The sequence below is a fragment of the Poecilia mexicana genome, unplaced genomic scaffold (genome assembly GCF_051168715.1).
Source record: "Poecilia mexicana isolate PSO_F unplaced genomic scaffold, ASM5116871v1 scaffold_10, whole genome shotgun sequence".
Taxonomy (NCBI): domain Eukaryota; kingdom Metazoa; phylum Chordata; class Actinopteri; order Cyprinodontiformes; family Poeciliidae; genus Poecilia; species Poecilia mexicana.
This window is the reverse complement of record NW_028263379.1, coordinates 9,702,651-9,715,818: the sequence shown is the minus strand read 5'-3', so window position 1 is coordinate 9,715,818 and position 13,168 is coordinate 9,702,651. Positions and strand designations below refer to the sequence as shown.

Below are 13,168 nucleotides of genomic sequence, written 5' to 3'. Positions count from 1 at the left end.
TTTAGAGTTCCCAGCATTTTTAGTTGACTGCATACTGTAGCTACTATCAGCATACACCAAAATGCAACTCTAAAGCTAAGTTGATTTAATAGTTTTTAAGTCAAAAGTTCTAAAACTGAGAAAAAAGAAAGAAAAATCAACTGGAACATTCCCTGAAGCTTGGATTTAAAGATCGAAGCCTAAATATCCAAAAACAACTACAATCTATAAAATCCAACATGGCTGCCTGCTGGGTGATTAAAATGTAGTGAAGGTTAAAGATATGAAATATTTATTTGAACTGATATTCATTTGGTTTCTATTGGACTGGCCTCACACATATTGCACTGTGAAAAGCTAGACGGCATGTATTCCTAATTCTTGAATATTTGAAATAAAAAATTAAAAAAAACTTTGTCATTTCGTGCTGCTACTAATAATTAGCATTGTCATGTGGAGCAATTAGGACATCCCAGTAGATTTAATGACTTGCAACTAGACTTTGAGTTTTGGATTCCATGCCAAATTGAGTACAACATATTTCTGGGTAATGTATGAATAATGTTATCACTCCAAAACTGTTGCTACTTATTGTCTTAACTGATTTGTTTTAATATAACTGCAGGCCAAAAAGTAAATAATTGGTCTTCTTTCTGTGGAGGTAGTTGGACTCTAGAAGAGGTTTATTGTTGATCAAATGAAGTTCAATGTTTTCATATATGATACCTTCAGAAAATCAGTTACATTCAGCCATAGAGCAGTAACCTGAAAAAAACTAAAAACTTTTTACGTTTTACAGCTGCTTGGGGGAATGTTTCACGTTTCTTCTGTTCGCCTGTGTCTGTATGTGATCCCATACTGACTTTGTGTTGTTTAGATCAGAACTCCTTGGGCTGCACTATCTGTTGCACAAATCTTTGTTCTTTAGGTGGAGAACAGGAATCTTGACACTGTTGGTGTATTTTGAGTCAAAACTCTGAGGCTTCTGAAGAAACGGAGGGATTAGGTGAAGCTGAAATTCCTGACTTTGTTCGCCACGAGCTCTGAGACAGCAACATGCTGCGAGCACAAGCATCAATCACTTCTTTAACCCACACAGCCTCAGGCCTGGGAGTGCCTGTGGCACTCTGCAGCACAAAGACACAAAACGCCTTTTGTGTTTCTGCTGAAATAATACACTCATCTTATATAACCCCAATCAAATCAAATATATAGTATTATATAATTAAAGCATGCCAATACACTGGATTCAAAATGAATTGATTTAATCTGACTGAACTATTTAATATCAAACGGTGAAATCATCACATTTGCATTTGGTATATGCTGATTTCAGTCACAGTTTGGTTTCTGACCAGTTTTTTACCCGAACATTGAGGGATTAGAGTACAATCTCTATCAGCACATTACCTCTGTCTCTGACTTTACTCACTAGTTTTGCTCTGAAGGTTTACAGCAGGGGTGCCCAAAGTCGGTCCTCGAGGGCCAGCATTCTGCACGTTTTAGTTCTCTCCCTGGTGGGAGTAACAACCTTTTCAGCTTGTCAGTGTTCCTCTAAGGCAGGGGTCCCCAAACTACGGCCCGCGGGCCGGATCCGGCCCGCCACGTCATTTGATCCGGCCCCCTGAACAATGCCGGATCTGGCCCGCCTCCTCATACCAGAGAGCATTCAGTGTTTTTTTTCATATATTGTATTTTCCGGTTTATATGTGGATTTTTCTTCAACCACCAGGGGGGCTCTTGAGCAGATGTGAAACTAACTTTCCCTCAATGGAATATATACTAGTCAGTCACCGTTTCACTCACAGTTTTATCCATTTGCATTCTGGGTAACAATCTATCTAATAGCGCGAATGTGTCGTCGCGTGCGCCCCCCCACACCCCCGCTCGACAGTTTCTAAGACAGAACAGCCCCCCCCCCCGTCGACAGGAATTTTCTAAGGTTTCTTTCTCCAAAAACTAAAACCGGCCCCCGACCAGAAAAAGGAACAGCTATGTGGCCCTCGCAGGAAAAAGTTTGGGGACCCCTGCTCTAAGGTCTTCTAACGAGCCATCATTTGATCCAAGTGCGTTAAAGCAGAGAGAGAACTAAAACATGCAGGATGCCGGCCCTCGAGGACCGACTTTGGGCACCCCTGGTTTACAGCATCACAAAGGGAAAACTGGTGGTTTAAATTAGAGAGTGTTTATCATATTACTCGTTGTTGAATACACTTGGGTCATGTCGAGACCAGCTGGATATTCCTTAGTTTTGTCCTGATTACTACACACTGCTTCTGAGCTGTAACCTGCTCTCTGCTTGGAAATTTGTTAAAGAAAATCTCTCCATAAGAAATTGAAGGTGTTCATACAAATCAATTATCTCCTGGCATGAACAGCTAGAAGACCAAGATGTCTTCCAAATCTCCCAATTCTTTAAGGCTACATTTAATAATCTGTGTTCTTCTGCTTCAGGTAAATTCACCTGCATCGAGGCTCGTTTCCACCTGGAGCGTCAGATGGGTTATTACCTGATCCAGATGTACATCCCATCGCTGCTCATCGTCATCCTGTCCTGGGTCTCCTTCTGGATCAACATGGACGCAGCGCCTGCCCGCGTTGGTCTGGGAATCACCACGGTGCTGACCATGACCACGCAGAGTTCAGGCTCCAGAGCCTCTTTGCCCAAGGTGCAGAGAAATCAGACTAATTTCTACACCTGTTCAGACACTTACTGATGAATGGAGTGGCACTAACTGAATGACAGAAAACGCACTTGATGAGTTACAGTGAAGGGTGAAAGGAAATCATCAAATAAACAAAAACAATGGTAACACTTTATTTGAAGGGGGTTGAATAAGACTGACATGACACTGTCATAAACATGACATAACACCTGTCATGAATATGAATAAGCCTTCATGAATATTTATGACTGTTGTCATAAAGCGTCATTCGGTAAATTATGACAATAATAATACAAAGTTGACATTATTCAAAATGTCTTTGTTATGACAACTTGACACTAACCAAGAAATCATTACTGATATAAATTTGTTATAAAAGTATTACTGATTGCACTTTAAAAATGAGGTAACTTTGTGTTATTAAAGGTAAAGTTTAAACAGTAATGATTTCTAGATTAATGTCAAGTTGTCATAACAAAGACATTTTGAATAATGTCAACTTTGTATTAAAAGTGTCATAATTTACCGAATGACGCTTTATGACAACAGTCATAACTATTCATGAGGCTTATTCATGTTCATGACAGGTGTTATGACATGTTTATGACGGTGTCATGACAGTCTTATTGAACCCCCTTCAAATAAAGTGTTACCAAAACAATTTTAAAGCCCCTCGGTCTTTTCAAATGAAATTGGAGCAAATATGAGCCTGTCTGATTCCAGGGAAGCTGTAATTCAAACACACTCACTCTAAGTTTGTTTACATTTGGAGCTTTGTGCGCTCTGGAAACCAAACTAGTGAACCGTGATTCCTCTGCAGTTCAGCTGTCATAGTAATAATCACGCACCACAGCTGAGTGTACATGCGGCTCAGTCACACACTCGCAGGCAAATCAGTGTGACTGCTATCAAACACACCTACACATGACGTACTGCATCGTGTCAGGCTGGAGGGAAATGGAGGTGGATGCAAAGAACATTTACAAGAAGGGTGGGCAGTTTTTTTTTTTCAAGGATTTCACCAAAAACAGCAGAGGCACATTGTGCTGATGTTCATCCATCCACCTGCTGTGTTCTGCTTATCTGAGATTAGGTCACGAAGGGGACAAATCCAGGAGGGAAACTAGACAGTTCTCTCCCCAGCAACACCATCCTGTTTCTCATGAGAGATCTATAGATTGCCCACAAAGTTCTAGATAAATGCTTCTGGGCCCATTCTCTGTTTAGTCTGCTTTAACTTAACTCTGTCTAGTTTGTTTGTTTAGAAAGTCAGGTTCTTTGGAGGAGGTGCAAACATGCAATCAAGCTCTGATGTGGACAAAAAAACCCAACTCTGGTTCGATTAAAGTGAATTTTGGCACGGTGAAAATATATATTTGGAGGCAAGTGGACCAGAAACCACTCCAAAAGCAAGAAGTGAACTATAGCGCAAGGTATTCTGGGTAAATACAACCAAAACAAATGTGAGATTCTAATGCTACAGCAAAAAATGGCTCATGTTTATTTTATTTTATTTTTTTTAACCAAAGACAAAAGAGAAATCCTACAACCACTCAAATCTGACGGCAAAACATTTTTGTTTACATTACGTAAAAAAGGAAGTTGTGCTCACGTCTTCTTCGGAGATATTCATGTTGTTTCCTTCGGTTGTTCTTCATGCAGCGCCACCACAGGCGAGGGAGGGAACAGGTTTCTCAAAGGGTTTGGATCGTTTGATACAGTGCAGTGTGAAAGCAAACCACACCATCTGAAAATTTAACAATTGTTGCAGTTTGGGTCACCAGTCGAACCGAGTCTACCAGACTGTCGGATGTAAAGACATCCTCTGGTTCTCTTCCCAGTGTGACATGCCTGGAAAACCTCCAAACAGAAGAATGTCCAGAGGAATCAAATGACTCGACCACCTTAGCTGGGTCCTTTTTGATGCAGAAAGGCAGTGGCTCTATCCCAAGATCTCAGTAAATAGAGACATTTGCTTTTCGGTTTAGCTCCTTCTTCATCACTGCAGACTGTAGCAATGTTCTCAACACTGTAGGAAAAGCTTCAATCAGTCCTTTCACCAAGGACCAAGGGGATGTGGAGCTACTGTGTGAGTCTAATAATGCAAAATGAATCCACCTTTATTTGAACTTAAAAAATGTTTGAGTTTTTTTAAGTCCACATATGTGTATATTGGCATCTAAACAATTTTTTCTTCATTTATTGTGAAATTATAGTGCTGCACGGAATAATCTAGACTTTTTTTACACGTCTTTAACGTTAGTGAGAGTAAGTCTGATGAGAACGGCCTGTTTCCCTTTACGTTGCTGCTTTATGCTTGAATGGTTGTCAAGCCGAGGTGTCCCTCAGCCATTCAAAGATAAATGTTTTCCAATCAGTGTCGCAAGGTGAACTTCCAGACTGTGTGTGTGCAAAAGATCCAAAGTCATAATTTAATTAGATTTTATGCAGGTGATTGTGTTTTCTTTGTGTTTGACTCAGGACTTCACAAAGTGATCAGTGTAGAGATAAAGAGGTAAAATGACAGGACAGGGTGTAAATTAACTAGAGAATGAGCCAGACAGACTTCGTTTAGCTCCTGTCTGACCAAGTCTGATATTTCATGTATGAAAAACAGATAGTGAACCATAAAAAGCAGAGCCAAAAAGGCCAGGGCCTCAAAACAAAAACCCAGACACAAGGCTCTGTTTATTTATTCTAATTCAGTCTATCTGATGTTTTTTTTCTTTATTTTTTTGTTCTTGACTGCCTGCAGGTGTCCTATGTGAAAGCCATTGATATCTGGATGGCCGTCTGTCTGCTGTTTGTCTTTTCGGCCTTGTTGGAATACGCCGCCGTGAACTTTATCGCCCGCCAGCACAAGGAGCTGCTGCGCTTCAGACGGAGACGACGACACATGAAGGTAAACGCTTCTGACTTTTTCTCCAAGGACAGGACTGTTCCTGCTATGTGTCAACTGAAAAATCAGTTGGACTTTATTTAAATTTTAGATTTCATCCTGTGGAGTTTGGTTGCCTGAAACAAAGAATCAGTTTAATTCATGAGGTGTTTGTTTAGTCATGTGAAACAGAGAAAAAAAAAAACCCTCTCCTCTTCTCCATGCTCAAGTCGTCTGAAATCATTCAGGTCCTCGCTTGATCCTGGCTTTGTGCAGTACTTATTATTGTCTTGTAGAGAAACGAGTCATCAATGTTTCATAGGCGGTGCGCCGACTGAAGGCTGAGCCGAGCTGCACAGCAAAGAGCTTGTTGTGAATTCACAAACAGAGAAAAAATATTTTTTAAAAACCATTCTATTTGTAGAAATGCAGCAAAAGTCTACCCAAAGGTCTTTTTTATTTTCAAAAGCCATTCTCAATCGTTTTAAAATATATCCTATTAAAATATTAAATAATATGACCATCTAATATTTATTCTCTGTTAGCCTAGCTAATTAACGGACTCCCATTAACAAAATAAGAAATTAGAAAAGCTATTATGTAATTATAAAAACGATAAACTGTTCAATCAGTAATGGCTCTCCAGTGCTGCACTTTAAATATAAAGACACAAAGACGCTCAATAAAAATAGAAATGAATAATTCAAAGTGCAGTATGGTGCATAAACACTCTTAGTTGATGAAACATTGTGGTTGTAAACATTGATCTTATTTTGCAATTTGGATTTTTTATTGATTGTTTGGAGAATCCAAGCAACCAGCAGCTATAAAAAACAAAAATACAAATTCAATATAGATTATGAAGGCTTAAGAACCATGTGATGAATGCAAAAACAACTGACATTTTATTTTCAGAGTCACTTCTCTGATCATTGATATGCTATATGTCACATAAGCCACCTTTATCTTTCTCAGTTTTGGAAGCAATACATCTTATAATTTACTTTAACTTTCATTGACTGTCAAAATGCTCAAGAGCGTTAAATCAGATAACATTAAGTCTTATTAAAAAGTTTAGACTCCATAGTTATTAAATTTCATTATAGTAGTGTAGATGCATATAAACACAATGACCTCTGCCCCCTTGTATTTGGAGGATTTTCTTTTTCTAAATTCATTGTCATTTCTTTTACTTTGTTTCAACTCTGCATGCAGTATTTAATCTGTGCATTCTGTTTGGCTGGTTGGATTTATCAGTGCAGGCGGCTGTATCGAATAAGGAGTAAAGCTGTCAGGCCTGCAGGGAATATTGATGCGCTTGCTGATTGTGAAACTGGCAGACATTGTGGGGTGCAGGGCAAAAAAAACAAAAAAAAAACTCAACCACAAGAGAAGAAACAATGCACCTGCACTTTAAAACAAAAGAAAAAAAATCCATGCAGCTTGGATTTGTGTCTGTGTGAAAGGCAGAGGGAGATTTTCGTCTTCAGAGCCGGTGAACATGCTTACATTTCTAAGTGCTGTTGTGTAATTTGGTGTCAAAGGGGCATGTATTCGCGTTTGATTTAACTTAAGCTGCTCAATTCAGTCTGACATCTCGGATGCGAGCATCACGTTTTCATGAATTGAAGACACAGTATCCGGAAGCCCAGGAAGGTGACAGCTAAATTAGAAAGCCACATTTCAGAATTGGGATTAAGGTGGGATTATATCTAGGTTTATGTTGACTGTGTCATTTAATATTAGCATATCCATGCATTTTGACTTCATCCTCCATCATCATCATCATCTGTGGGTGTGATGTCACATGCAAAATAAGATTCACAAGAACAAGAATCCATATTCACATCTTTTCACAAAAGCTTCTACAAACCAGAGAATTGTGTCTCAGAAAATCTAGAATTCAAAATTTAATCCAAGTTTGAATTTGCTAAGTGCTGTAGTTTTAAGCAGCACTTCATCAGATGAGGCTGTAAACACCCAAATATCATTTAAAACACTCCTTTTGTCTTTTAACAAAATAAGATTAGAGGTTTTAAAGAACATGAATTTGTGTTATTCTAATTTCTGTTTTGAAAGCATTTCAGAGCTAGAGCTACTGATTGTTAAACAGCAATACTATGATTTTTTTTTATAATTTTATGACTTTATTCTAGTAATTGTATTTGCTTTGTTTTCTTAGCATGGCCTTAATACTCCATTGTAAACAACAGAGTGTTGAAAGCAATGATGTTGTGATATTATTTAATTTATTCAGCCCTACTTTTAAATTGACATTTACTGAAGTCAAAGGAAAAGTGTCTGTTTCTAGAGAACATGCTGTTGTTCCCAGTGATTACAACCTGAGTGGACATCTTCATAATAATTAAAAGCAGAGTTTGACATGTTCCTATAAAATAAACATGAAGAGTTCAGAGAAGCAGCGGGACAGAGAGTTGGCAGGGGTGAGAAATATGATAATATAAAAATCTATTAATCCTTAATCCCATTTTTGTTATTCCCAATCCCCTGAGCCCTGACGGCAGGTGAAGTGGTGGATTAAACAGTCCGACTGCAGCTGCACTTTCATGGAGAATCAGACAGAAAACCTCTGTGTGTGTTTTCACGTCTGTCTCAGGGTCTCTCGACCCGCTCTCACCTCAACAGTAGGAGCAGTGGGACCGCGGGCTTGGATCCGACAAACATCTGGCACGTTTGTCGTTTTTTTTCTCCCTCTTTTTCGTGGTTGATGATGAAAGCAGGAGGTGAATCCAGGCTGTGGCTGTGTTACATAATAAGGATATGTGTCTGTTCAGATGAGGTCAACATGAGAGTGACTTCACAGCTGCAAACATTTTGGTTGCTGACAAATTCTCTGCAATTTGATTGCTAAGCTCATATTAATAGATAGGTGAATTAAGGTTCGTGATTCTTATATAATATTTTGTTAACCAAGTGGGGCTGTGTCATGTTACTCTGCAGGACTGGGTTATTTTTTTTTTTATTTGCTGCCAAATTTGACATTTATTGTATGCCATAAAAATATAAAGAAATTCTCTTATCCCTTTTTAAAACACTTTCTTCTTTTTTGTTTTTTTTGTCAATTTTCAGTTTGTATGCTGAAAAAAATGTCTCAAGCTTACATTTTGCTTAAAAATATAAATATAATGTTGCCCTGGGAGCAGCAGAGAATTCCATCACAGTCCTTATATTCCAGCAGTTTGCAATGCAAAACCCCGACATGTGCAAACAGTAAGGAGCTTTTCAACTTCTCCATGTAAACTGTTTGAAACCAGGGCTTCAAGGAACTCCGAAAACACACGGAGGATAGAGGGTATTTGCATTTGAAGCAGGACTTTGCATAATTTTATGGAGATGGAGAAATTCGTCATTCAAAACATTTGTCAAATTCAGCTCCTCTGGTCTTTTCACTCTATTTCAAGCGTAGTTTAATAATAAAACAATAATAATAAAAAAGAGAGACTATGATGATGATCTGATATAAAAATGATGAGCATCCTCAATAAGATGTTGAGCAGTAATCCTGGAGCTGTGAAATAAATCTGGTGATGGTGAAAACCCCGTCTCTGACACAGCGAGGGAGAGAAAGACAGACAGTCGTTCGGCGTCACGTTCTTAATTAACCTCCCGGGCCAGTCCTTCTAATGTGAGTCTAATGTGATCCATTAGGGACGACTATCAGTCAGGTTTCAGCTCAAAGGACAGTGTCACTGCAGCATACAGAAACCAGCAGTTTGAGGAAATCAAAGCCCAAGCATGCAGAAACTGTCAAATGTGTAAAAGAAAGAGCAGAGGAGGAAGGGAAGGCATGTTTTCCTGGAAAATAAACACCTCCAACAAGTGTTTAAGCTGCCTGATCCTTCCCCTCCTCACAGCTGGAGGAGGCAATCACTCTCAGTTTTCATTGAGAGGAATCTCAATGATGACCCTTCAGCATTGTGTAATTGAAGTAGTCTTCAGAGAAAGCAACTCCTGCTCCTCCTTTTGACTCTGTTTGAGGCTTTAAGAAAAGACAGTGACAGGGGACTTGAACCAATTTCAGGTCAAATCTGCAGCGGTGAAATGAAAAATTGTAGTAAAGGGTGAAGTAATAAACTTCAACTAAGACGAGCTGGCTTTTTAATCAGTACTCTGGGCTGGCTGAAGCTTTGATTAAATTGCTACTGAGATAAACGCTTCATGATGTATTTATTGTGCATAATAGAGGGAGCAATATGGATTCAAAGTATGTCACAAAATATAAAGAAAAAGAATGTCATAATCATATTTAGTATAACACATAAAAAAATTAGGGACACCAACAGTTAATTTATATAAAAAATACATTTAATAAAAAGTTCATAACATAGTTCGCTTTTATAATATAGTCATAATCAGTAAACATAGTAAGACTATGCATACTGACTAGACATAGTCAGCATAGAAACAAAAATGCACTAAAATGCTGCACAACAGCAACAAGATCCAACAAGAACAAGTTCCTCTTTATGTTAAGAGGAACATAAATAAATAAAAGTAGCATAGCAACTGTGAGTATTTGTGGAATAGTACACCGCTCAAAAAAATAAAGGGAACACTCAAATAACACATCCTAGATCTGAATGAATGAAATATTCTCATTGAATACTTTGTTCTGTACAAAGTTGAATGTGCTGACAACAAAATCACACAAAAATCATCAATGGAAATCAAATTTATTAACCAATGGAGGCCTGGATTTGGAGCCACACACAAAATTAAAGTGAAATGTTCCCTTTATTTTTTTGAGCAGTATATAAAACATACTAATTTTAAGATGTCACGCTATTTTCATCAGATGTAGAGTAGATTCATATCTATTAAAGCACTTTAATGTCAAGATAAATTATTTCATGAAAGTCATGAAAGGATACCAAACAGGCAAGGCAAAGAAAATTCCAGAGTTTTGTGTGTTTACTGTGGCTCTAGGGTATAGAAATGTACTTTATTTTTCACAAACTTCATCTATGTTTCATAAAAATGACAGTGTGGTCTGCAGTTATGTGTATGTTGTATATTTGTTTTTATCATACATTTCAGGTGAATTTTAATTTTACAAGGTAAAGAGCCAATAGAAATTCTAGAGGGTGAACTTTCCCCTACATTATTTTGGGATTTGTTTTTGAAACACAGCATAGAGTTCGCTCTCTTTGGAAGGAATACAGAAATCCTTCACATACGCTTCAAAACAATTTGTTTCATTTGTATTTTAATCCACAAAAAATCATCTTATTTTAATCTCTGAAAGAGAGAGCAGCAGTAGTACACCCATCTTCACTTGGAAAATTTGTTGTAAAGAAGTAATTTACCCTCCTAATAACCAAAAATATCAGATGTTTACACTTTTTCAATTTTACACATGTTAATGATAAGTTTTTGATTAGCTTAGTTTTGCTTTAATCTAGTTTTAAACTCTACTTTTAATTGCTGTTTGGTTCAAGTTGAAGCATTTGAAATTGTTTGTTTAGATTTATGAAGACATTTCTTTTCTATTGCACCTTATTAAAAAGCCAAACATAAATTTGTCCTTTTCCAAACCTTTGAAATTTATGTTCCATCTTCTGCATAAATCTAAAAATGATCTCACAGAATACAAATAATCTGTTGTGTTGTGCTTGTTTCCCGTCTTTCCAGGAAACAGTGATGCTCAGTTTGTGCTGATTGCAGCTTGGGCCAATAAATACCCATTACAGCTGCAGACTCATTTGAATTGGAGATGAATGCTAATGTACCATTTCCCTCTGCAGACAGAAGCCAGAGGTTGGTGGGTATTGGGTTATTTGTCCATTCTGAACAGGGCTTGAACTTCAGTTTGACCATGTGGGGGCCAAAGTTGGCAACAATCATGTTTAACCTTCATCTTGTGGAGACTGACAGTGACACTGATCCAGTTCAGACTCCTTCATGGTGCTGCTGCTGTGTTCAGGTCAGTGCTTAAAGGGGAAGTATTATGTAAAATCAGTTTAGTTTTACATCATATTATGATATTCCCTCATCAAAAGCACACCTGGAGTGTTGCTTAGATTCTTTCATGCATGTTTGAGAAATCCGATAACACTTTATTTGAAGGGGGCGAATAAGACTGTCATGACACTGTCATAAACATGACATAACACCTGTCATGAACATGAATAAGCCTTCATGAATATTTATGACTGTTGTCATAAAGTGTCATTTGGTAAATCATGACACTTTTAATAACAAAGTTGTCATTATTGAAAATGTCTTTGTTATGACAACTTGTCATTAACCAAGAAATCATGATTGACATAAATTTGTCATAATACTAGTAATAATGATTTGAATATTACACTAGCAAAAGATTTAACAAAACAATGATTAATTTTTCCACTCACTGAAATAAAGCAAAACAAGTAGGACAAGCAATAGATTTCATTAAGCTTTATTACACTGTCAAATGATTTAATAACACACTTATTATCTTTTTTACATCAACTAAAGTGGAACAAATAGCATCAGTTATGAATATGTCATTAAGTATCATTAATATTACCTCTTACCTCAAGTAAAGTGAAACAAGTAACAACAGTTATGAAGATGTCATTAAGTGTGACAGTGTCATTAATATTAACTATTAACTCAAGTAAAGTGAAACTAGTAGCAACAATTATAAAGATGTAACTTAGTGTTATTACAGTGTCAAATGCTATGCTAACAGAGTTATTGATATTAAGTCTTACCTCAAGATAAGTGAAACACATTATAACTACCACCATAGCTGTAGAACAAACCCTTTGTACATTGGAATAAAACAAAAGATAACTTGTATTGCACTACTTAACCCTTGTGTTTAGAAATGGGGTCCATACCAACCGACCCCACACAAGTAAAACTTGTATCATTTGCCAGAGTTCTCTACGTTTGCCTCGCACGCACAAGGGTTAAAACAGCCTTAATGATGTTTCAAATGCTAAGTTCATAAGTACTTTGTAGACATCTTGCTATAAAACTTTAGGATTGATTAAATTAAGAAAATTAAGACTAAACAACATGACAGAGCTATATAATATTACTACATAAAGCTAATTTTTAAAGTTTAATCGGTAATACTTTTATAACAAATTTATGTCAGATCATGATGTCTAAGTTAATGACAAGTTGTCATAATGAAGACATTTTCAATAATGTCAACTTTGTATTAAAAGTGTCATGATTTACCGAATGATACTTTACGACAACAGTCATAAATATTCATGAAGACTTATTGATGTTCATGATAGGTGTTATGTCATGTTTATGACAGTCTCATGACAGTTTTATTCACCCCCTTCAAATAAAGTGTTACCAGAAATCCTTTAATCTTCTGTGGCAACCATTTAGCTGTCCAAAACGCCTGGTTGGACCTACCCCTGCCTTTGAGATGCAGCTCCTCCTCTGAGCTGCAGTTTCCAAGCATCCCCCAGTCAGCTCCTTCAAACTAGCCAGCAGCAATTAGCAAAGACCTGGTGGAACTGCGCATCCAATGAACTCATTACAGGAGCTACTTCTCAGTGAAATGCTGGTAAAAATTTAATTAAAGGGTTAATAGAGGAGCGGTGTTGTGATGACTTCCTGAAGGTGGAGTTTCAGAAAGAGCAGGAGTTTTAAAGAGACATATTTGATACAT

The 13,168-nt window shown here is 37.4% G+C and overlaps 1 protein-coding gene across 3 annotated transcripts in view; it reads left to right on the top strand.

Annotated features, from left to right (window-relative positions):
• glra1 (glycine receptor, alpha 1) overlaps positions 1–13,168 on the top strand; it is a 107,107-nt gene that overhangs the window by 83,206 nt on the left and 10,733 nt on the right. For all 3 annotated transcript variants that reach the window (XM_015002828.2, XM_015002825.2, XM_015002823.2), the window contains 2 exons: positions 2,434–2,648; positions 5,401–5,547. In XM_015002828.2, coding sequence (XP_014858314.1) covers positions 2,434–2,648; positions 5,401–5,547 — 362 coding nt within the window. The remainder of the gene's footprint in view (positions 1–2,433; positions 2,649–5,400; positions 5,548–13,168) is intronic.